At 40.8% G+C, this 27343-nt stretch overlaps 1 protein-coding gene across 1 annotated transcript in view; it reads left to right on the top strand.

Annotated features, from left to right (window-relative positions):
• The window catches only part of LOC126092253 (E3 ubiquitin-protein ligase TRIM9), a 279511-nt gene extending 255147 nt beyond the window's left edge, over window positions 1-24364 (top strand). The window contains exons 9-10 of the mRNA XM_049907764.1: window positions 20915-21087; window positions 21541-24364. Coding sequence (XP_049763721.1) covers window positions 20915-21087; window positions 21541-21660 — 293 coding nt within the window. The 3' untranslated portion in view covers window positions 21661-24364. The remainder of the gene's footprint in view (window positions 1-20914; window positions 21088-21540) is intronic.
• The last annotated feature ends 2979 nt before the right edge of the window (window positions 24365-27343 follow it).

Raw genomic sequence — 27343 nt, 5'->3', positions numbered from 1 at the left:
ACGTGACGAAAATCTAAGCTACACGGAACACGTAACTGCAGTTCACAAGAAGGTATCAGTATCTGACCATGCTCTACAAAAATGTAAAAAAACTTTCCCTCTTGACCTGAAAAACAAACTTGTACGAACACTTATACTTCCAATTACTGATTACAGTGATGTTATCGGGAAGGACTTCTCAGGAAAGTTCACGGAGCCTGGAAATAGTTATGATTGCATGTGTTCGTTATATCTTTGACGTTCGACTCAGATCGTATTTCACCATCATAATATGCACAGCTATCCCTGTTGGGTGCAGACAAGCGCAGAGACTTCCACACTCTGTATCTTCTCTACTCTATTATAAAATGTACACGGTCCCTCATACCTCTCCCCGACTTTAACGCTCTTGTCTGAACAACATGGCTGGAACACCCGTTCCCATCAGAGCAAATTCTTTTCTGTCCCTCTCCATCGTTCAGCCACTTTCTCGAAGTCCTTCTAAGGAAAAGGAACTTGCATCTGGAATAACCTTCTGCATTGTGAATAACATTTCCACCTTCAGAAGACAGTTAATAACTTACGTACTAAAGCAACGATAATGACTAGAATTGTTCCTGTACGCACTAGTCACACCTGTACATTCTTGTTCCCAACCAGATCTTCTCCATTTATTCTTTCCAACTAAACTTCCCCATTTCCCTGTATTCTTATCTGGTGCAGTTTCCTTAAATTTCCTCGCTAAGAAAATATCTAATTTGTTCACCTATAAATTATTTTTATATCCACCATTATCATTATTATTATTGTCGTTATTATAAAATTATTATTATTGTTATCAGTGTTAGTGGCAGCACCGACAATAGTACAAGTTCTGGCAGTATTAACTTTATTACTTCATAGCTACTATTACTCACACACGTTGTCTCTACAGACTCTCAAATCATTTTAGTACCATTTATCACGTTGACATTGTTATTTCTTAGGTAAGTATGATAAAAAGAGGTATTTTACGTATGAAATCCTCGTCCGATGTAAAAGAAGGCGTGATGGCCCTAATCAGTTCGGGTTGAATACAGAAATAAATAAAATATATTTGGAAATGAATATTGAATATGGTGGGGATATCGACACCTTTCGTTTTGTTTTGCAATCTGTCACTTCCATGGAAAAGTTCATGGTACCATGTGTGACTACGAAGATTAGGCGCACAGTTGTTCTAGAGCAGTTCGGAGCTTTATAAGCATTTTCTCAGAAATGCAACCTAGCGACATTGCCATCAGTAGCTTCATAATATCGATACCCTTGTAGGTTAATAGCAAGGGTATGAAACACAGGCAGACTAAAGTTCTTGTTCCAACAAAATAAGACAGTTTACTATCTTAACATGTATCAAAATACATATACAGCATATTATTTGAAAATGATGTCTAATTTGGGAAAGATAACTCACTTCAGCTCTATTGAAACTTGTTCTGCTGATACTTGTTGCTCATGGTTTTCATAAGCTTATTTTACAATTTCTGTACCTAAAAACCCGAAAGTCAGTCTTCTTTAGCCATATTGATAATTTTATTTACATTATGGTCGAGGTATAGTTTTTCGGCAAGTTGATAAGCAATGCGCCGCAGCTCAGCCAGGAAAATACCGTATAATAATTGTGCCAATGTTCTCACACGGTTCACTAATCCTTGTTCCTGTTCAAGAGTGTTAATTCTTGTTCCTGTTCAAGAATAAAAAGTAAACTTCTCCCCAAAGAAGGTTTCTTGTCTGAACTTGATTTAATCGATCATGAAGAGTAATTCTTGGCGTGTTCAGCTCCATTGATACCCTATTGAGTGATATCACGGACTTCACTAAACTTAATGCCTTTTTATAGGGTTTCTTCAGTCCATTCAGGCATCTCTGATTTAGTTTTCCTTGTTTTCCTCATCTGAAATTAGATTAAGACCTTACTTAATTGTTATCAATTTTTTTCTGAAATTTAGAGTATGGGGAAATGTCAACACCCGTCGACATTGCCACATATTCGTCTGCCGGTGTTACCCGACTCAGATATCATGGCGGAGACAGACTTTAATAGCTTTACTAATGCTTGGCCGCGCGGAGTGGCCGCGCGATTAGAGGCACCATGTGACTAATTGTGCGGCCCCTCCCGCCAGAGGTTCGAGTCCTCCCTCGGGTATGGGTGTGTGTGTGTGTGTGTGTGTGTTGTCCTTAGCGTAAGTTAGTTGAAGTAGTGTGAAAGTCTAGGGACCGATGACCTTAGCAGTTTGGTCCCTTAGGAATTCACGCACATATCAACATTTGCTAATGCTCGAAAACTTACAAAACTCATGCCAAAAGACGCACTTGAAAATTTACTGTCTAGCGACATTATGGTTATTATAGTTAAAAAAGTATTGAGACTCTTACCTTTGCTTAAGGGCAAACCAGAAATGCATTATAGCAGATACTGTTCTAGAACTAATTGTGATCAGTCCTATTCCGTCATACAAACTGACAGCCACCTTGCAATACATACTGTGGACGTATGTTAAGTGGTTCAAACTAGTGCAATCCACAAATACCAGAATTTCCTGAGCGGAAGAAATTTATGCAGACTGACGATTGGAAATGGCATTGCCGTGTGGCTAGGGCCTCAAGTCGGGTAGACCGTTCGCTTGGTGCAAGTCTTTAGAGATGACGCCACTTCGGAGACTTGCGTGTCCATGGGGATGAAGTGATGATGATAAGGATAACACAACAACCAGTTCCTGAGTGGAGAAAATCTCCGACCCAGCCGGGAATCTAACCCGGGCCGTTAGGTATGACATTCCATGACTGACAATTAATGGTGACAGAAGTAAAGTATCCTTCTGGTCGTGGGTTAATTCTCCCTTTCCCTCAAACGCTGCATAGTTCACTCACAACATCACACTTTCAAATGAAGCACCTCCCAGCCGTTGTTTATAGGAACGTACACTATGTGATCTAAAGTATACGGACAACCCCAAAAACAAACGTTTTTCATATTAGGCGATTTTTGCTGCCAGCTACTGGCCGGTACTCCATATCAGCGACGTCAGTAGTCATTAGTCATCGTGAGAAGCAGAAGGGGTCGCTCTGCGGAACTAACGGCCTTCGAAAGCGGTCAGGTGATTGGGTGTCACTTGCGTCATACGTCTGTACGCGTTTTCCACACTTCCAAACATCCCTAGGTCCACTGTTTCTGATGTGATAGTGAAGGGGAAACGTGAAGGGGCACGTTCAGCACAAAAGCGTATTGGCTGACGTCGTCTGTTGTCTGACAGAGACCGCCGACAGTTAAAGAGTGTCGTGATGTGTAATAGACAGACATCTATCCAGAACATCACACAGGAATTCCAAACTGTATCAGGACCCACTGCAAGTACTATGATATTTAGGCGGGAGGTGAGAAAACTTGAATTTCATGGTCAAGCGACTGCTCAAGAACCACATATCATGCCGATAAATGCCAAACGACGCCTCGCTTGGTGTAAGGAATGTAAGCATCGGCCGATTGAACTGTGGAAAAACGTTGTGTGGACTGACGAATAACGGCACGCAATGTGGCGACCCAATGGTAGGGTGTGGGTATGGCGAATGCCCAATAAACGTCATCTACCAGCGTGTGTAATGCCAACAGTAAATTTCGGAGGTGGTGGTGTTATGGTGTGGTCGTGTTTTTCATGGAGAGGGCTTGCACCCCTTGTTGTTTTGGGTGGCCCAATACAGCACAGGCCTACATTGATGTTTTAAGCACCTTCTTCCTTCCCACTGTTGAAGAGCAATTCGGGGATGGCGAATGCATCTTTCAACATGATCCAGCGCCTGATCATAATGCAATGCCTGTGGCGGAGTGATTACACGACAATAACATCCCTGTAATGGACTGGCCTGCACAGAGCCTTGACCTGAATCCTACAGGACACCTTTGGGGTGTTTTGGAACGCCGACTTCGCGCCAGGCCTCACCGACCGACATCGATACCTCTCCTCAGTGCAGCACGCCGTGTAGAATGGGCCAGCATTCCGCAAGAAACCTTCCAGCACCTGACTGAACGTATGCCTGCGAGAGTGGAAGCTGTCATAAAGGCTAAGAGTCGGCCAACACCATATTGAAATCCAGCATTACCTATGGAGGGCGCCAGGAACTTGCAAGTAATTTTCAGCCACGTGTCCGGATACTTTTGATCACATAGTGCAATTTACATAAAAGCTCACTTAATAGCTGCAGCTAAATATTCATTTAATAAACTGAAAATAGCTCCGTTGTATAAACACGAGCTGAGCGGAATTATTTTGTCTACTTACATAATAGAACTGGACGGGAAATGCTGGGCAGTTATAGTCTGTCTGTAAACTGAGAAGAAAGTAGTGTCCGTAGTGGAGGATGTTGCCTTTTCCAGAACAGACTGCAGAGGTTGAAGTAGAATCTGTCGATTTGCATTGTTAACAACTCATGTCTGTATTTAGTGCAGTGTAAATACACTTTTGGAAAATAACCTGCCCCCTTCCCCTGGGAATGTCTGAGATTTGTGCCGCCAGTGATTCAGAAGGCGAGTTGCGGAAATTTCGATATAACGCCCTTTAGTTGCATTTTGTGATGTGGTGTGGTAGAGAGAATTTAGAAATGCCAGCTCGCTCTTAATTTTGAAGTCCGATGAAGGAGGGAAGTGCATGACCACAATCTGGCGACCTAGCTTCCCTCACGCTTCTCACCTCCACCCAAATCTTTCTACCATTTTGCACCCACAGGACAGAATTTATCCCGTAATACAGTTCTACTGAACGTTGATGTGCTACACATATTCAATAGTTGTTCTTAACCAACGTTATTTAACATTAAACATCAATGCTATACCATTAAAAAACTGTTTTTAATAACTGCGATTTTTCCACTATCTGCGACACGGAAACTATTAGCCCTAAAAAAATGGAAGTTCTTTTGTAAACTATTTAATTTAGTGTAATTTTTTACTGGTAAGCATTTTCGCTAAGTGCCGCAAATTCCGAGATACCAAGGAAAACCTGAAAAAATACAACCTTTAAACGCAACCCCCCCCCTATCCCCTGCAATACTCCCACGCTCAAACCCACCGTTAGAATTTATAGTACTGTATGTATCTCGTGACCTGCGGGCCGAATTAGGCACATCTTAAAATATTACTGTCCCTGTCAGTATTTTTGTTAGTTACTGAGCCGGAACACTGCTCCCTTACGAAGATCTTAACGTTGTAAAACACCGCTGAGAACAGTGGGCCACACGAATAGTTAATTCTAATTGACGCCTGTCAATTCGCCCGCGAGCTAAGTAAGGATCACCGCCTATCTCATCGACTGAGGGATAAGTAGCGCCGCTCGGAGTGGCCGCGCGGTTTGAGGCGCCCTGTCATCGATTGCGCGGCCCCTCCAGCCGGAGGTTCGAGTCCTCCCTCGAGCATGGGTGTGTGTGTTGTTCTTAGCGTATGTTAGTTGAAGTAGTGTGTAAGTCTAGGAACCGATGACCTCAGCAGTTTGGTACCTTAGGAACTCACACACATTTGTATATTTGGTAAGTTCAAGTGGTTCTGAACACTATGGGACTTAACTTCTGAACTACTTAAACCTAACTAACCTAAGGACATCACACACATCCATGCCCGAGGCAAGATTCGAACCTGCGACCGTAGCGGTAGCGCGGTTCCAGACTGTAGCGCCTAGAACTGTTCGGCCACTCTGGCCGGCTGTAGCGATCAGTACTTTGGGGCTGCCAGTCAACTTCCAACGTGTCTACTATGGAAGCACACTGTCATCAACAAATGTAACCAATAGATATAGAAGTCCAGTTTCTGAGTGCTTTTTAAATCACACTGACACGTGAAGTCAATGTTTTATTTAAAATTTTCTCAATGTACTTACCACTGTGTAAATGGTTAGCATGAACAGATAAGTTTATCCAGTGTGTTGTAAATGTAAATTGCCCCTACAGTTCAATTACTGTTGTTTTGCACTTATCGGTTAAGAGCACGTACAGCCTCTGACTGGGCCAGTCATATCTTGCGGTGTAGCACACGAATTCTGCGTAGTTTCCATCAGTCCGACATGCGCTCTACTGTAATTGTCGGTGCACTGCTACAGCTGGTAACACTCTGCTTTCCTTTCGTCTGCTGGCAGGTACAAAATAATTTTAATTGCAATATAATGAGAATACTTTCCCGCATGATACTCAAACGTTCCGCATTTAGAGGGTTCAATATGGATTGTACACATTCGAATTGCAGCAAATACGGACGAGAAAGCCAAAAAAAGTACATCAAAAGACAAATTAATTAAATACATATTGTACTTAAATTTACCAATAAAGAATGAATAATTACCACCTTCAGTTGTTGGCTGTACCTGACTCCGTTGAGGAATCACAAATATACTGGGAAGTCGGTCGGTCATCTCAGGGACGAAGTTGGGTGCAGGGACACACAGATTTTTCGTTGCAGGGTGAGGCGGCTTCATGGGGAGAAGGCTTCCTTGTTTGTCTTCCAGAATACGAAATTAAATTAAAGCTGTTGTAATACAACCCAGTGAGTAGAAGAAAAATAAAATTCAAAACATTCAACAAATATTTGCGATTGTATCTCCTATTGTATAATGAATTTAAATATATATGTACAGTTACTGTTATTAATCAATTAATCGTCCGAACACACGGACAACACAACAACAAATCGTCAGGGAATTACAGTGTTAGCAGTTTAGGGTCGCTGAGGGTGACAGCAGTCTAAAGCGGAAAATAGACGACACGAAGTCTTCCGAATGGTGCCGATTTTTAACGATCAGTTCTTGGGATCCAACGGCCAACTAATTACTCCCTTACTGCAGCTAATGAATTGAGTGCTCATATCATACGAATTTATGTAGGTTACCAATTAACAGTAAGATAAATACATTTGTCGTCCGACGTGCAACTCTACAGTGTCAGTTTCAGTTCTTGAGCAAGTGAGTTATACGAGTGGCGTTGCATGCATATTGGGGGTTCGACACATGTTGCCGCTGATGTAGACGACGTCAAACGCGCCAGAGCGGTCCAAGATGCAGAGGTCAAGTAGAGGCTGTGCTTCGGCCTCCAACATCCCCTGACCTCAACACATGAAAGTTAATAAACCCGCTAACAGACCTTACGTGGGAACTATGTCTTCCCAGCATCTTCTGCAATTATAAAAAACTTATCTGACTCATCCTCACCTCTGTACAGTCACGACACACTGTCTAAATCTACCAAGAAGTGTAAATCAGCACTTACTCCGGTGCAAAGCGAAAATTTGCTCTAGTAACGATCAATAAATACACTACTGGCCATTAAAATTGCTACACCAAGAAGAAATGCAGATGATAAACGGGTATTCATTGGACAAATATATTATACTAGAACTGACATGTGATTACATTTTCACGCAATTTGGATGCATAGATTCTGAGAAATCAGTACCCAGAAAAACCACCTCTGGCCGTAATGACGGCCTTCATACAACTAGGCATTGAGTCAAACAGAGCTTGGATGGCGTGTACACGTACAGCTGCCCATGCAGCTTCAACACGATACCACAATTCATCAAGAGTTGTGACGAGCCAGTTGCTCGCCCACCACTGACCAGACGTTTTCAGTTGGTGAGAGATCTGGAGAACGTGCTGGCCATGGCAGCAGTCGAACATATTCTGTATCCAGAAAGGCCCGTACAGGACCTGCAACATGCAGTCGTGCACTATCCTACTGAAATGTAGTGTTTCGCAGGTTTCGAATGAAGGGTAGAGCCACGGGTCGTAACACATCTGAAATGTAACGTCCACTGTTCAAAGTGCCGTCAATGTGAACAAGAGGTAATCGAGACGTGGAACCAATGGAACCCCATACCATCACGCCGGGTGATATGCCAGTATGGCGATGACGAATACACGCTTCCAACGTGCGTTCACCACGATGTCACCAAACACGGTTGCGACCATCATGATGCTGTAAACAGAACCTGCATTCATCCGAAAAAATAACGTTTTGCCATTTGTGCACCCAGGTTCGTCGTTGAGCACACCATAGCAGGCGCTCCTGACTGTGATGCAGCGTCAAGGGTAACCGCAGCCACGGTATCGAGCTGATACTCCATGCTGCTGCAAACGTCGTCGAACTGTTCGTGCAGATGGTTGTTGTTTTGCAAACGTCCCCATCTGTCGACTCAGGGATCGAGACGTGGCTGGACGATGCGTTACAGCCATCTGGATAAGATGACTGTCATCTCGACTGCTAGTGATACGAGGCCGTTGGGATCCGTCACGGCGTTCCGTATTACCCTCCTGAACCTAGGGTTCCATATTGTGCTAACAGTCATTGGATCTCTACCAACGCGAGCAGCAGTGTCGCGATACGATAAACCGCAATCGCAATAGGCTACAATCCGACCTTTGTCAAAGTCGGAAACGTGATGATACGCATTTATCCTCCTTACATGAGGCATCACAACAATGTTTCACCAGGCAACGCCGGTCAACTGCTGTTTGTGTATGAGAAACTTTCCTCATGTCAGCACGTTGTAGGTGTCGCCACCGGCGCCAGCCTTGTGTGAATGCTCTGAAAAGCCAATCACTTGCATATCACAGCATCTTCTTCCTGTCGGTTAAATTTCGCGTCTGTAGCACGTCATCTTCGTGGTGTAGCACTTTTAATGGCCAGTAATGCATAAAACACTTGTGCAGTATCCCGTATAGTTGACTCTCAAGATGGCAAGACGATTCACAACCGAAATACCAAAAGAGGAGAAGGAGCGGCTTGCTTGCATTCCCAGAATTGCATGGATCAATAAATAACAATAGTGTACAAATTACACTTTGAGTAAAATAGATTGGAACACGCTCAAAACGGGTGTACCATTTTCCACGAGTATCAGTAATGATTAATGACGGTCTGGCAGCAATACGTGTAATACGAGCGACAATAACTCGAAGAATGAATAAGAAAATGGGACAACGGTTGGTCTACTAGGAATAGTATAATAAACGGGTTATTGTAGCCAAAAGATGCACGAATGTAACTCCACAATTTGAAAAAAAACGTGATATTTTGACGCCAACAGCTGCTGGTGTTATTTATTAAACAACCAATTTCGGTCCGAGGATCTCATGCGCTTCATAAGAAATTTACATCCTACTGGGACGTATAAAATGAGTGGCGTCAAAATATTAAACTCCCTGAATTCGTCGCGGTTGTCTAGCGGTAATATGAATTACACAGTCAGTCATAAGAATGTGCCATTCAGCGCACTGATTCATATTATATAAACAGTCAGCATTAACGTTAGGGAGGCATTATACATACTGCAATACTAATTCATGGCTTTTATTATTTGACGCAATTGAACCTGAGGACGAACGAATGTCGTGAGTTTTATAAAGCTTACTACACGAAGTTGTGACAGCGAATAGATTATTGAAGAGGAGCCTGGTGGAGGTAAAATAAAGTATCCTGTAGTTTCAGTATGAACCGGCATGAATATAATTCAACGAGTAACTCAAAAAAAAGTAAATACACTTGGCTTTTACGTTCCGTAGAAAAGTCAGTTCATTATTTCTGGCAATTCTTTGCATTAATGGTTTTGAAAACCAATGCACTCACGTAATGAAGTACAGACTCATATTGGACCCTTTACTTTGAAAGTTTTGTTAATCCATTTGTAGTCTATAGTTGTGCCGTCCCTAAAATGATTCTCCGCGGACGGCAAATGAGATTGAGCGGCAGGTCGTTCACCCTTCATTGCATCCCAATTATGCTACCAGCAAAGCAGTAATGTATAATGTATTGCCTATCAGCCAGGCGCAGCGAACAGTAGTGAACACAATAATTTGCCGTGACGCTTCAGCGAGAGAGCTTTCTAAACAAATGTGATATCGAATAATTTGTGGTTATTTTCGTAAAGGTCAATGCAGCCTCCGGCGTCAGAATACAACCGCCAAGCTACGACGAGAAATACGTAAAGCAGCGCCGTTAGATGGAATAAAGTATGAATATGTGCCGCCACAATGCGAGAAAAACATCTGTCAACGCCCACGTAAAGCATAATTGCAATAACTAATATTAATCAGTTAATCATTCTCTCACACAGACAACACAACAACACTTCATCAGGCTACTACATTGTCACAACTACTTGTCACTAATTGTGGCAGCAATCTGAAACACTTAACACACTCACGAAGTGTTACGAATGCTGCAGACTTTTACGATCAGTAGGGGTGCGAGGGGCTTGTTGTAACAGTTTTCATGAAAACTAATATATCTTGAGATCCATTGATGAAATGGCTACTAAATAAAGATGGATGGATGCTGTAACTCTTCCTCTACCAAATCAAGTAAAAATAATACCACAACTATTGGTCATTATCTTACAATCAATTATTTGCTAGAAGAAGTGCGGTGTTACAACTTACCTCGTGCTTGGGGCAAGTTGTAACGTCTGCCGGGGCAAGTAGTAACGACAAAAAGAAACAAAAAACAGTAATACCTCTAATCATTTATTCTTTGTTTATTGTTAACAAATTTGACATCTTTCCTAAGGAGGTATTATGTAATTCTTATCAAAAATCAACTTAAATATACTTTTTAAGTAATCAACACCTAAAAATTAAGTAATTGTTTTAGAAGCCATCTTACTCTCTTCTTTTGCAGTAAATACTTGTCTAGTCTTGACATGACCAACTCTTAAACATTCATTATTCTTCTTTTTCTTTATGTATCTATAAAGAGAGACGTGACATAATCCGAAAGTCTGACTAGCTTTCCGGATACTTCATTTTTTTTCTACAACTTCAGCTGCCGCTAACTCGTACACTTCTTGGCTTTGTGTTGCCCGCTCTGACTTTCTTTTATACACCCTCATTCTGGAAGAAAAGAAAAAAAGTAGGTATCTAAATCATAACGTGGGGCATGTTGTAACATGTTACAACAAGCCCCGGGATTTTGTTACAACTAACCCCATGGTATGATTTTTAACATTTATCAAGATAACTATTTAAACAATTTAGCAATCTGAAAAACTGTTATACATTATCAGAGATAGATAAATTTGAATGTAAATAAGATATAGAAAGTTTGCAATTAGTCAATAATAATAATGCAAACCAAATTGTTACGACAGTAAAATTTTATATTACCTGGCAAAAGTGAAGCGCGTGCACACTTTCGCTCACTGCGCCGGCCGGCGGGACACTGGCTATGGCAACATGATGCGGTGTGGTTTATAGGTCAAATCGAGTCAAAGAAATACGCTAATAAAGTTTAAGATCCTAGTGAAAAGAGCCTGTTACTACTTACCCCTGTTACAACAAGCCCCTCGCTCCCCTATCTGGGGGCCGGCGGCCTATATATTCCAGTCTTACTATAGTTAGTCTTTTAGGGGCTCGTAACGTGCTGATTCATGTAAGGTACCAATTAGTAACAATAAGATCGCTGCACATGCGGCCCAAGGTGCCTCCTCGCAACTTCAGTTGCCCCGTGACCAAACAAGTTTGACAACCACTGCCCGTGACACTCCCCCCTATAACTGAGCAAAAATTGTGATTACTCGAATTTTTCCTTCTAGTCGATACTTTTTTATCTCTGTTGACTGAGCTAAAAGTAAAAGAATGACTGTAGTCTATGTAAGGTGATTTTCTAGAATGTGTGTTTTCTAATGCTTGCTCTGAAAAATAAGAAATAACACGAATCAAATATATAAAAATGTCACAGCCTGGCGTTTGTAGTGCTCCTGAAGACAGGCCCATATTAAAAAGGCACATCACTGCAATTTTTTTATTAATCACAACAAGACACTGTAACTATTAACTTTGAAGGTATTAGTATGGCCGTCAGTAGATTATTTTCTTATTTGACTGTTTAGCTGCATTGCGTACACCGAACAGCGTCGCTGAGATGTGGCGAGTTATGTTTCTATTACTTACACTTATGTTTTAAAGTCTTTCGGTTTAAATTAAAATGTGATTGCCATACTACTCTTCAAACGTAACTCGCAATTTTTTAATTTAAAATCAGAAAGCTTCCCTATCTAAGTGGAAGTAGCGGACATGTAACTTACCATTTCCTTTTCTTTCACACTCACGTGGCAGTGATCTAAGCAATTAGTCCGCGTCATACGTAAATGTTTGCGTCAAGTAACCTTGCAATTTCAATTCTTAGTACGCCAGGGGCCACTGCATTCGCGTAACGTGACCCTGCTATATAGCTAGTCCACCTTTTGTTTAACTAATGACCCATAGTACTGCTCGGAATCCGGTGACAGAATTCGAAAGTTTTCGTCACGCTTTCCACCGTACTTGCACGTCTATACCAACTGCTACTGCGCTAGCCAATACGTGGTGAACTGTTTGACCTTGAACTGTGACATTAATTTACTTTCATTTCGTATTCACAGCTACAAATAAATAACACATGCGAAGAAAGACGTCACTATAACGCCCTTTCACGGACGTTTGTTACTTCCTTGCCTAATCTCTATCACATCAAGTGGTCAGATTTTAGCACTAGCTGCAAATGTTGTCAGCACTGCGGGAGATTTCCCTCGCAACATTCCACTGAACAAGCTACAATGATATTGCCTTATAGCGGAAGAGCTAGGACCGTAATACTGGATTTACGTGATTTCGCCTTATTTAACAGTTTACTTCACCATGGTCTCAACTTTTGCTGTTTTTCAGATGAAAATAATGTTGAAAATGCTGTCAAAACTGAGTGTTTTAAGACATAATTTGTATGTGCCCTGTATCAGAGAAAGGATTGGTAGCGCTTTTGGACTGTTACTTGTGTGTTTAGGTATACCAAACTACAGAATGTTTTGTGGCCTTCCCCTCCGCGCCCGCAGGCACTGTGGGAGTGATAATTACATCCCTGTAATTAAATGAGCAATTAAACATTTTACGTTTGTTTACGACTCATTTATTACACTACATATAAAATCACATTTCAATTGTACAGTCTTTTTCCCCAAGGTGTCTGTCTTCTGGAGCATTATTATCATTTCTAATGCATTTAAGAGGTCACTAGGAACAGAAAACTTAATACTGAATGGATGGTACCAAAGTTACATTTATTGTTAAGTGAGGTTAGCATTATGAAACTAACGCAATTATTTAATTACTCTCCACTATTCCAATATATAAATAAAAAACTTAACGTGAAATGTCACTTCAGTTGAACTGCACAAAGAACTGTATGTCAGTCGAGCTAAGTACTGCAACTCTTTCCTTGCAATAAGTACTACGGAACGGTTTGAAACTTACGCAGACTCTATTCGTCGTTTAACTCTAAGTGACCCTGTGGAACAGTCACCAGGTGTAGTTACGCCATTTTAAGTACGCCCAACTGAAGTATTGATATACTCATGGGCGTCCACAGAAACTGAAACTGTTTCAGTAAGACAGGAGAGGGTGGCAGAGCGGTGGGGGGGGGGGGGGAGGGGGGGGGGAAAGGGGCAAGACTTTAAAATGAAAATATGAAAATTTTTCATATAAATGAGTTGGTCAGTATCAAGACATGACATGCAATAAGAACTAAAATGAGTAGGTGACACAAAAAACTAATTACGTCACAGAGACTTAATGGGTATTCACTCAGTATGCAAATAAAAACTCTGCACTCCAAATTCTAAAGGTGGTTCACGTCCTCTCTTGGCTTCCCCTGGCGGACGCCTATGAGTACACTATTGTTAAACCACTACAAATAAGTCTCTGAGACAATGAAAGTTTTTGGTAATTACTATGTTGTTTAACCCATGCTTCTTTTATGTAAAGTTTTATTGATTTCAGATGCCGTAGTTCCTCTCTATAGATATCGAGACAAGTCGATATAGGCTATCGCTGCTAAGTTTAACTTCGAGCTGAATGCAGTGTGAGGTGGGGAGAAAGTAGGAAGGAGAATTTTTTGCCCACGTTGAGGATAGATGTAACGTGGGGAACGTTATCTGCCTGATATACAATGAAGCTACTTAAAGCAAGTATGCATAAATAATCAGTAACTATGATACAAATTGCATATGGAAGTAACAAGATTATGTGAAAGCATGTCATACAGTTGTTCATTTTCAAACGCAATCGTTGTGCCATTTATTTTTCCGCCGACTCACAAAACACGAGTTCGTCGTGTCACTATTGTGCTACATCAGTTAGATCAGTAGAGGGGGCAGCGGTAGTAAACATAAGACTGTCGACAAAAGGCAGCAGTTAGATAACTAGAGGTGGCAATAGCTGTAAACTTAAGACAGTCGTCAAGAAGCAGAAGTTAGATCACTAGAGGTGGCAGCAGCTGTAAACATAAGACAGTCGACAAGAAGCAGAAGTTAGGTCACTAGAGGTGGCAGCAGTCGTAAACATAAGACAGTCGGCAAGAAGTGTACCGAGATGTACTACTGGTAACATGTAGGGAACGGGAGCTCAACTTAGCATCGACAACTTATACATATGTGCTACTTCTTGCTGCTGCTAAACTTTGGGATCTAACATTCATTGTAAATGTACAACTGATAATATTTAATCTCATATATGATGATGGAAAATGGATATCTCAACTTCCCTTAGCTACTGTAGGTTCTCTGACGCGCCAAGTTAGCCGAGAGCGTTAATGCGCTGCTTCCTGGACTTGGGTAGGCGCGCCGGACCCGGATCGAATCCGCCGGGCTGATTAACGACGAGGGCCGGTGTGGGCGCCAGCCTGGATGTGGTTTTTAGACAGTTTTCCACATCCCGCTAGGTCAACCAAAATTACTAATGTTGTTTAGGTCGACAGCACAAGTCGACAGCACATACCGCCTCAGTTACACGACTCGCAGACATTTGAAACACGTTCGCATTCTTTTATGATTTACTCTAGACGCAGACAGCTGGGGTACACTGATTCCATCCTGGGGGGTACGGGGTGGCGACAGGAAAGGCATCTGGCCACCCCTTAAAATTAAGCATACCAAATCCTATTGTAACCGTGCAGACTCTGGGAAGAGCAGGACAAAGGCGCAAGCGAAATAAAGACTGCAGGTTCTCTAGTTTTCATTATGACCTATACATACATACAGGGTGGAGAAAACTTGTGTCACAAAATTTTAACCCTGGATAGGCGATGTCAGTAGGAACCAAAATTACTAATGTTGTGTAGGTCGACAGCACAATTTTTAAACTACGGAAACTTGGCGCCATGAGCTCCGATTGGCCGCAGAGTTACCCTGTTGCCGGATGCTCTGGACAACGCATGACCGCAAATGCTTTGGCTGCCGGAGATCGCGATGTATCCAAGGCCACGCTCGGTAAACCGACAACCATAGCGCTGCCCATCAACCGACGAACCGCAACAGGGCAATCCCACGGCCAATAGCAGCGCGTGGCGCCAAGTTTCCGTGGTTTATAAATGGTGCATTGTCGACCTACACAACATTACTAATTTTGGTTCCTTCTGGCATTAGCTATCCAGGGTTAAAATTTCGCTACAAAATTTTTCTCCATGCTGTGTAGGTGTATCTGCTCGTACTGATTCATATCATTTTATCTTATCTTGTATCAGTCGAACTGCAGTACTTGGAACACATAATTCTGTGAGCCACACGCTAAATTTAATGCAAAAGTGAATTTCGCAGTTTCTGATTGAACTTATTCAAAACTCCACTTAATGATTTATTTCTGTAGTTTATACTGAAGTGTTCTATTTTTAGATTAAACCTACTTTGTGATATTTAGCACCACAAAACGAAATTAAATTGTAAGAGAAACTACACTGGTGTGCAAAACTTGCAGACGAAGAAAGCTTATGTGTCACTGCCAAACAATATAACTCAATGAAACTTGGACCATACATAGAAAACATTGCCACAGTACAGTACAGAAGGTAACTGAAAGAAATAGGCAAGGAGATCAATACAAATGACACTTTTATTCAAGAACAATAACTTGGAGATTACAAAACAGGGGACATGGTTCTCATTGTGTTCGCCACAGAAGGCAGCGCATGACCTGCAACTTGCTCCCATGCTAGCCATATAATTGGAAGGGAGCTCTTGTGGTATGGCGTTCCATTGCCCCACCAGCGAAGTTGAAAAATGTTGGATGATCGGTGGTGCATGTGGACCTGGTGGAGTAGGGTTCCATAATGTGTCCCACAGATGCTCAGTGGGATCTAAGTCGGCAGAACGGGCAGGCCAGTCCATTCGCCAAATATCCTCTCGTTCCAAAAGTTCATTCTTCTGCAGTCTTCGATGCAGTAGCGCATTAACATTTGCACCCCTGAAAAGACGCACAGGGGGAAGGAGTACAGTGACAGGTGAGTCTACCGCGTTCAAAGATTTGGTGGTCAGTACGCCCATGCAACACTATGCCTCCCCACACCATAACACCAGGACCACGAAAACGATGATCTTCGACAAGGCTCTTGGATGCGTTAAGAGTTCCCACCTCTCGCCATGTAAGAGTACTCCCATAATCATCATTCAGACTGAAACTGCTCTCATCCAAGAAGAGTACGTGCCCCTTTTCCTCGTTGGTCCAGTCTGTGTGCTCTTTACAACACTGCAGATGGTACTACCGATGTGTGGGTGTCAACAGAACACAATGCACTGATCTTCGGGCAAAGTGACCACTCCCATATAGTCGCCATGCCATTATGGAGCGTGATATTACACGGCTTGCAGTCCTGCTAAGTGTGGTTGCAGTTGCACGTACTGTTTGACGTGGGTCCCCTCTTGCCTTTGGTACACTGTAGCGGTCATCTGCTGCGTTAGTTGTTAATGGTCGACCATTTCCTCTCCTTCTGGCAGCAGTGCCTATGGTTCAGAACGCTCCCAATGCACGTGAAACAATGCTATGAGAAATACCAAACGCTTGGGCTACACTCGTCACACTTCTTCTTTCTTCCAGTTTCCCGTTGACTCTTCCCGATGTGAAGTCACCCAGTTGTTGTCTCCAGGCTATGTTATAATCAAGACTACTACAGTACTCGTTGACTGAGACATACTTTCCCGTTCCTTCAACACCTTCGTGTTGGCAGCACGGGGTAGCCGAGCGGTCTGGGGCGCCTTCTGACGGTCCGCGCGTCTCCCCCCCCCCCCCCCCCCCCCCTCCGCCGGAGGTTCGCTTCCTCCCTCGGGCATGGGTGCGTGTGTTGTCCTTAGTCCTTAGTGGAAGTTAGTTTATGTTAGATTAAGTAGTGCGTTAGCTTAGGGACCGATGACCTCAGGAGTTTGGTCCCATTAGACCTTACGACAAATTTCCAGTTTTCCAACTTCGTGTTGCCGGGCCAGTTCCATTTGGCACTGTAGTCACGATGACTTCACGTCATGGGACGTCCAGCTCTCCGTGCAAGACAGGAAGACCTCTGGCTTCCGCACTTTTATTCCTTTTCATCGAATTGTTAATATATTATGTTGCTTTATCTATCTCGTCCTTCAGGTTTGCAACGCACACAGTAGAAATTTGAACATCTCACAACGCGTTATGTAAATGTACTTCATGTGTCATTTTTCATGCCGAGTTAAAGTTGAAGGACACAATAAAAAAATTAGGCTAGATGTGGTTTTATACAAAAGTAAATCATCCCATAGTCTTATTATATTAGCATTGACTTACGAACACAGAGGTGAGAGTTTAGGAATGATTTTAAGATAGCGTGCCTATTTAATTTTTATTAAAAAAGGGAACATTTTAAATACTTCAGAAAAAATCTGGGACAATGAAGCAAGAAAAGGGACACAAATTATGTTGACAAAATTTAATGGACATTCAAATTTATCTTTGTGCCCACGCACGCAGATGATACCAAATGGTTTTTTACAGTTATTCTGAGTCAATGTGACCGTACTTTTGACTATATGTATTTTATCAAAAGTGTTTTTTTTCCTTTGAACACTCGGGCGATGTTTATTCGTCTTAACGATTCACCATACCAGACCGTCCACCATGTCCAACAGCAAAGTATGAGTTGCACAATGCACCTGTACATTTTACTGTTTCTCCTCTGCTAAAGGATATGGAAATGAAGTCCACGCTTCTTGACAGACCGTAGGGGAACAATGCAGGAGACCCGCACCGCCGTACTAGGCAAGGTCCTAATGGAGGTGGTTTGCCGTTGCCTTCCTCCAACCGTAATGGGGGTGAATGATGATGATGAAGACAACAACAACCAGTCATCTCGGGGCAGGTGAAAATCCTTGACCCCGCCAGGAATCGAATCCGGGACCCCGTGCTCCGGAAGCGAGAACGCTGCTCCGAGACCATGAGCTGCTGACCCTCTGCTAATAGTGAAAGTAATTTCATTTTTATATTGCTGTTAAAATTACTTCCGTTTTGGCATGTTGAAACAGTGAACGTAAATCGGTATTACCAACAGCGCAAAATATTAACATGAATGCGGTCCAGTGACGTGGCGCACTGTCATCCATAAAAATTCCATCGCTGTGTGGGAACATAAAGTCCACGAATAACTACCAGTGTTCTCCAAGTAGCAGAACATAACCGTCTCCAGTCAATGATCCATTCAGTTGGACCAGAGGACCCAGTCCATTCCATGTAAACATTACCCACACCATTCTGAAGCCACCACTAGTGACTTGTTGACAGCTTGGGTAAATGACTTCGTTGGGCCTGCGTAACACTCGAACCCTACCATCAGCTCTTACCAACTGAAATTCATCCGATCAGGTCACAGTTTTCCAGTCGTCTAAGGTCCAATCGATATGAACACGAGACAGTAGAGGTGCTGCAGTCGATGTCGTGATGTTAGCAAAGGCACTCGCGTCGGTCGTCTGCTGCCGTAGCCCATTAGCGCCAAATTTCGCTGTACTGTTCTAACTGATATGCTCGCCGTACGTCCCGCTTGATTTCGTTATTTCACGGAGTGTTGCTTGTCTGTTAGCACTGACAACTCTATGCAATCGCCGCTGCACTCGTTCGTCCGTTAAGCGAAGGCCGTCGTCCACTATGTTGTCCGTGATGAGAGGTAATGCCTGAAGGCTTGTATTCTCGGCACACGCTTTAACTGTGAATCTAGGGATACTGAATTTCCTAGCGATTTCTGAAACGGAATGTCCCATGCCTGTCACGCCAACTACCATTCCGCGCTGAAAGTCTGTTGATTCCTGTCGTGTGGCGTAATTACGCATCGGAAACCTTCCGACACGAATAACCTGAGAAAAAGGACGCGCAAAATGCCGTGGCCGTTAGATGTGCAGTCGGCTGGGGAAGCGTGGAGAGAGCGACACTGGTGGGGGGATGCTCAGAGCGCTGGAGAGTAAATGCCGTTCTAAACTGAAGCTGACACATTTTTTTTAAATATTAAGTGGGGCTCCTCCACGGCCACACCTGCATGGTGACCATTCAGAAAGATCTGTCACCTCTTCTTTGGTTAGTACCTAAAAAGAATTCCGCCGAAAAGGCAGCGATTTATTTTCGCCTGGTTTGTTAACGATCCGTAACTTTCAGAGACAAGTCACGAGTGGGGAATTTTGAGTAAAACCTACCCCTCCTCTTGTTACCATTTTAAAATTTGCTTCTTTGTTAAAATACAGCGGAGTTTACACAGTCTCACCTTCTATCATGTTGTACAGACGCAACTGTGAGAGAATTCTGAAACGGTAGTTTATTAACTTTATTAAGTGAGGAACTGAGGAAAAGTAGGGTCAGAATCTTATGGAAAGGCACATACTAGATATGAAACAAACGTGTTTTGACTTCACTAATGTTGTTCCAAAGCCGACAGCATTTCTCGTTTCACCAGTTATCGATGGCCCTTAAAAATAATATTTGCTCATCGGAAAATTCTCCAGTTAGTGGAATAACACGGTATATAATGAAGTTTTACATAATAACCATATGGCAAAATATTTTCTCATTGTGTGATATCATTTGCTAAAATCTTATTTCGATATCTCGAACCGTTTATGAAATATGAGGAATTTCACTCTGTCTTTATCGTTGGAGTGGTGCGATCGCAAATGAATGCGCTATGTCAGATCAATTTTCTCAAGATTGGTGACAGATAGAGACCTCCAACCAACTCTAAAGAAAAAATTCAAATTGTTAGCTAAATTTCATTCGCAGCAACATATTATACAATATGCACCTATTTTTCATTGCAATTTTTTTCGATTTTCCGTAAATTTTTTTGACAAAGACTGAAGGGCATGCGCGTCGATTCTGTCATCGCTGACCGGCCGAAAGATGAAAGCGCTTTCCGGCTTCCCCTTCTGAACACTCGAATGAACTCGCCCAGCTCTTTGGATGACAACTGGAAACTGTATATCGGCCACCCTATCCTGCTCGACCTAACAAATGACAGCTCCACCAAAGCACCGCCCTTTCATACCTTGTGTACACAATACTACCACCATGTTTATATGTGCATACTATCCAGTGGCTTTGTCCCCTCAGTGTATTTGCACAGTGCGCAGCATATTGATAATCTAACGTCAAGTAGCATAAAATACTTTAACCAAGCGGAATTTCAAAAAAGTGGGACACTTAAGCGTCCCCAAAAACACTTTTGGGACAACGAGATATTTCCGAAGAAAAAAAGGGGCTGTCCTGGGAAGAATGGACACCATATTTTAAGAACTCAGGGATATGATTAATAATAAAACTCCCTGAGTTGACCTAAAATGCCCTACTCCTTACATTATAAGTTGTTTATGTGAAATTAAATTAATACTGTATTCAAGTTATATTTGATTATTACAGTCCTGATCTCTAATGCACACTGTTATCAGCAGAGTAAAAGGCTGCGTCGAGAGTCTCAGAGCTGAAATGCTCCAATCATCTGCATTGTGTGTCACTGCTTCCCTGCCAGCAAACATTCCTGAGCTACATTATCTAATCCTCTGTAATATCAAATACATAATAATTTAATAATCATTACTGGTACCTAGTAACGGTTTGTTATATGTGTTTTGCAGGTAAGGACGACAAGGGGTGGAGCATGTATATCGACCGCCAGCGGTCGTGGTTCATGCACGACAGCGTTCACGAACAGAGGTGCGAGGGTGGGATTCAAGTTGGCTCCACTGTGGGTGTGCTGCTAGACCTGGAGCGGCACACCCTCAGCTTCTACGTCAATGAGGAACCACAGGTACGTACTGGGGCTCTCAGCTCTGGGTGTGAGACACACTAGCAAATTTTGTTGCCCTCAAAGTGGAATTTCCAGAGTCTCAATATGATTACCAGTTTTGGGGAAGGTTACTCTATAAATTAATTCACTCACTTCCTTGCTAAAACTGGCAACATTCATGACCCAAGTTGGTAAACTGATAAATCGTGACACACAGACAGAGCTTTGGTTTATTACTTATTTTTTTGATTCACAGATTGTTCTACAATAATATTACCCATGTCGTTTTAGTACAACATTAAAACATAGCTTTCAGTCACCAAAATATGCAACTGCATAGTTACTTATCGTTCTGGATTATTCTGATAGGTTCATGCCACCCACCAACTCTATGTTTCCTATTACATTTTAGCCATCATGTGCCCATTTTTGATGACATGAAGGTGTTAAGACCAGTTTGCTGTTGTGTTGCAGGGGCCCATAGCGTTCCATGGCCTCTATGGTGTCTTCTACCCAGCCGTGAGCCTCAACCGTGGAGTGGCCGTCACCCTCCACACGGCCCTGGATCCACCATCTGACTCGGACGAGAGCTGAGGACAGCTGTTCCCGGGTCTCCCGGAGGCACCAGTAGCAGAGGCGGCCAGCAGTGTAGTTCTTCCTCCTGAGGACACCGAAGTGCCGGAACGCCACCCATCCACTGACACTGACCTCTGAACAGTGGTTCCTTTCTAGATTATAACAGACACTCTCCGATGATGCGACATGTTTCACTTCCTCACTACCGAGAGCATTCCAGATATCACTGTAGACTCTTTAGATCCAAGCAAATTGCTTGGTTCCATTTTAGATGCTTTGAGATTTCATATTCCAACCCATCTTTATTTCATACTCTTATAACGAGTCGACATATCAACAAAGACGTGTTCCACTGTTACATTCTTCAAAGAATATTAAGTCAAGCAGACCTTAATCCTCCTATTTTTCTTTACCCTTATGTAGATTCATGAAAGACATGTGAATGATTAAACGCATGGATAAGATAAAACATTATGTGCACAGGATTAATATGTGTACACACAATATTTCCTGCCCAAAATTATCATCACATTGAATGTTTTAAACATTCAGAATTGACTACATGACTGACAGAGCAATGATGTCTGTAGTTAACACACTGAGATACTGTTGAGCATTTCCACAATAAATACTGTCTATTTTAGCAACCAGGTTCTGCAGCAATGGGAACAGGTAACTAATGATGATAGAACCTTGATGGTCTGAGACTATGAAGGACTACCACACAAGTTCTCTGAATCAAGTGGAGATGAAGATTACATAAATGTGGAAATTATATTCATCCACAGAGAAAGAGATGGACCTTAATGAAGGATCTCCCACTGCCCCTTATCCTGCCCTTTCTTCCTGTCTTTAGGAGGGAAATCCAGTCTAGTGAACAAGTGGGTGATACATTCTATGAAAGGTAGTTGAGAAAAATTAGCTCATAACTGGGGCCTGATAATTAGATTTTCCTGTTATAAAATTACCTACACTTTGTAATTATTGTAATAGAATTTATGGATGTTGCACTATCGTCCAAAAGAAATAATATCCAGATGCCATAATTATGTTATTGTATGTAAATATTTATCAAATGGTACTTAAAACAGATACATAATTTTCATTATATGTAAAATCCACACCTGTCATAAGTTATTGGTAGTGATAAACAAGAGCAATCGTATTGATGTATTTGTCATAGTTCCAATGTGTGGATTATTTCATTTGTATTTACTAGTGGGTGAAATGTGTAGTTTATTTTATGGGAGAAAATAGACTTGAAATTAACTTTTTCAAGTATGATATTTGTTTATGAAAGAAGACACAAACATTTTTAAAATTAAAAGTAATTTTTGAAAGTATATCAGCTCAGAATTGTTTTTTTAGAGAACATAATGGTCCGACATGCTTAAAAGATTGAATTTGGGGGGTGGGTATCACCTACTGCTATATACTAAAATGGTTCATTGTCAGCCATACTTTAAACCCCTTTATCCTATTTGTATTGCAAGGCAACATGAAGCAATGACTGCTGTTAGATAATACATAAATGTGATGACTGATTTATTTGACTGAATTCAATTTACATTTTTAAATTCATAAGCAAAAGCTACATAGACTCTTGATGTTATGAATAACTTATATGCTCACTAAAGCCATCACCAAAGACTGATATTCAGAAGAAAGCTACAACTGCCTAGACTAAGAAAATGCTAACACCACTGGTTTTATAAGTTTTATGACTAGTAATAAAATACCATCCACTTCAAAACTTCCAGAAATTGTCCTTAAATGTTTTAAAGAAATATAAGTGTCATTTATATTTGGTGGATTTTTTATTCTTAAAAGAACTTCTATTTGGTATTGTCACTGCCAGAAAAATAGTTTTTAAAATGATCATTATGATGAAAATTAATGTACATCATAGCTGTATATAGAACTGCATTATAGCCTATACAGATGCAACTGCATTGCTGTGGCTATTAAAAGTTTTTGATACTTTTATTCTATTGAATTTGAATTGTATTTGGTGTTAAGGGATGAGTAATTATCCCATTTTCCATGATACTTCAAGATGAATTGCATTACTCACAATGAGATTCACAGAGGTAGAATAAAACTGGAAACTTTTATGAGATTCAGATATGTTTGTAAGGTGAAATTTTGTCGATACACAGAAATTTACTATTCTGCCATTGCAAAGTTCATGACTAACTCTTGGATGTGCTAGTATAAAGTTATATTAGATGTATCCATGTCTTTAGAAAACAGTTTGTCTGTACAGTAAAATGTAACTATATGCTTGATATACCTGCAGAACATGCTGCCAAAGATTATTCCTTCACAAATTAACTTATAATATTTTTCTCCCACTGAATAAACTATAATGTAATTTAGCGACTACCACACAATCTGTTCACACTTCATTGTTTAGTATATATATCTGTTTGAACAACATGTTTCCACAGTAAATTTAGTGACTGTTTCTTGTTATAATTGCAGTTCTTGTCTGTTACAGTGAATCAGTTAATATTAATTTTATGTGGTACATAACCTGCCATGATATACATTCTTTTACATAGTCTTCAGTCTATAGAGTTGAAGAAACAGTGGTCCTCATGTTTAACTTACTTGAAGTGTTACTAATATTTTATAAGCACAAAATTTGTATCCCTTGTAAATTTGTATATTGAAAGTTATTGCTAATAAAATAGTTAAAATGCAACTGAATATAGTTTTGCAAGTCCCAGAAATCATATAAGTTGTAAATTTCAAATATTTGTAAAAATGTTCACTTCTTTATATAAATTACATGAGTGGGGTGTAGAGGATAATGAAAGGTGAAGTATTCCACACTATTGCAAAATAGTGTAACTACTTACTTCAGATGGTCCTAAACAAATATAATGACAGGTACTCTGAAAATATTAACTTCATAATGTGAGTGGGTTACCTCAGTATGGTCTACTTAATGTTATTATATACAAATAGTGAATCTGATTTTATTATGTGATCACCTTTGATTAAGTGTATTATTATTATTACATATATAGCTTGGGTATTCATCCTGTTGCCTCATCCAGAAATATAATTAGCTGACTGATTTACCTTTCACAAAGGGATTACCCTTATACAACTTTCTTGATGTATGGACACCAAAGTTAATTCTAGATTGCAGCAGGTAAATTAGGTAGAATGATTCTTTCAGCAAGGTTGTGGGTGACATTCTTCTGCCAATGAGACAACAACTGGTTCTACAGGTCTAGTGACCCTTGGTGTGATACTAGATCTCTCTTGTCATAACTAGAGAGAAGAAATGTATGTAGCTGAGGTGTGCTGTATGCTGCAGGAAGTACCATATTTAAGCATAATCCATGCCCATTTTTAGAAATTCATAAGAACTAAATAATATCCATATTTTACAATAAATTCTAGTATAAGGAAATGAAGTAAATATTATCTTTGTGTATATTCATTACAGAAAATATTCTACTACACTGATATTTCTCAAAGTGTTTATGAAGATGGTTTTTTAGAGGACTTTCACTCTGCAAACTGTCACTCAAGTAAACACATTATAATAATTTCTGGTAGTGATCTAGAATGTTAGTTCCTGTGTCCATGTCATTATACAGCCTTATGTTACACTGTATCTAAGGTCCTTCATCACTTTATTACTGCAGAAATCTGTGGAAATCTACATATTTACATTAATAGAGTATGAGATCACTGCAAGCACTGAAACAGGATACTTTATTAGATTTATTCAGTTTCATACATATTGGTTATTTGGATCTTTTTGGTCTGCAGTCAATTTTTACATGAAAACTGAAGAAGGTATTAAGAGGACCTGCTTGTAAATAATAATGTATCAGAAGACAGGCAGATGAGTTTAACATATAAGATCTAGATATTTTAAAAGTTTTGATTGATAAAAGAGCATATGCCTGATCTGAAACTCTAAAAGTGGATTTTTTCTGAGTCTTTTGATGACACGAGGAGACAGTAGAATTACCACAGTATGGTACTGCTCCAGGTGATTTTTTGTAGCAAGCATTTGCAATAAATAAGGCCAGTATCTCTTTTATTGTTAATGTAGACAAAACGGGAAACTGAACCTGTTTCCAGGATTGACATATATGAAAATAATCTGTTGGTATCTGTTGTGATGTTATCTGCTTATGTGGAGACTCATACAACTAACTGAGTCCAATATCATTAGTTATGGATCTTAATGACAGGGACAAACAGGGCACGGCTGCATGTTCGTTTAAATATATGAGTTCTTAAGTCAAAAATATTCATTATAATCCATTCATAATAATTAAATTATGATATAATACCTACTTTACAGTCTGTATTTTCTTTCCTCTGAACTTACTGCTAGTTCTGTGTTGCACAAGGGATGGTGCACCTGCATGGGCACTTCCTTGTGGTAGTTCTTGAAATGTATAAGCAAAGCAATATACTTGTCTCAACCCCCATTGACCGGCCAGAGTGGCCGTGTGGTTCTAGGCGCTACAGTCTGGAGCCGAGAGACCGCTATGTTCGCAGGTTCAAATCCTGCCTTAGGCATGGATGTGTGTGATGTCCTTAGGTTAGTTAAGTTTAATTAGTTCTAAGTTCTAGGTGACTGATGACCCCAGAAGTTAAGTCGCATAGTGCTCAGAGCCATTTGAACCATCAACTCCCATTTGGCCATTTGTGACATCACCCAAAGCTCACGTGAAACACTGGTAGATGATGAAGTTGGAGTCAGCATGTTTCCTCTTCTGCGACCCCCAAATGCAGGCAGAAGTAGTGAGTTTAGAGACAGATGAATGAATCGTGCTTAATGTGTCTGAATGATACTTTTTCCAGCCATTTCACTAAGCGAGTGATTGTAATAGTTAGTTTACAATAAGTGTTTAAAAATGGCTGTGCTTCAATGAATTTCAAATAAACTTATGTTACAACTGACTGGCTGTTGTTTCTAACCCTTTGAAGTGGTTATCATAAGCATTTTTAATAAATATTTGCACTAATACATTAAGTGATGTAAGTGATACAATGGGTTTAAAAAAATATGGTGCAAGGCTGAAATCATATGTGATACTCCAAGGAAGAGAAGAAAGGGAAACTTAACAGAAACATATGTGAAGGATGACTGCAGAAGGCTTTACCTTGAGGTATTAGATACTAGAATCATGCAGTTAAATGTCATATTTGATTCCCTGTGTGACTGAAAGCTTATTAAAATATTTTGCTCAAAGAAGTTCTCAGTTCTTGCAGAGGTGTTTCCTGAGAAGGTGTCTGAGGACTTAAAGAGAATATAGGGTCCATAGGAAGTTTTTTGATTTTTTGAGATTAGAGTTTGAAGTGAGTGCTGTGTCCACTTCACAACATATTGGAGCCATGTATGTGAAGAGAATTCAGAGTTTCATGTATCAAAATGAACTTCACACTAGATTTCCAGAACTCTATAAGCTCTTATTTTAACCATACTGGTGACTTCTTCATCAGCAGAATGACCACCATCCACAATGAAAAGAATGAAGACATTCTTTAGGAACGTACAAGTACATAGTCATCTGTTTCCACTCTCTGTCATGTACAGGCGAAAGTTTGAAACTCTAAATGAGTTTCAAACTTACTACAGCATTACTGAAGAATTCTGCAAGGAGGACTGCAGAGAGGAGCTCCACTTCAGAGAAAGCCATGGTGGGTGTGCAATTAAGAC

The sequence above is a fragment of the Schistocerca cancellata genome, chromosome 7, assembly GCF_023864275.1.
Source record: "Schistocerca cancellata isolate TAMUIC-IGC-003103 chromosome 7, iqSchCanc2.1, whole genome shotgun sequence".
NCBI lineage: Eukaryota > Metazoa > Arthropoda > Insecta > Orthoptera > Acrididae > Schistocerca > Schistocerca cancellata.
Note: the sequence above shows the minus strand (reverse complement) of the source record. Positions and strands in the feature narration are given on the sequence as shown.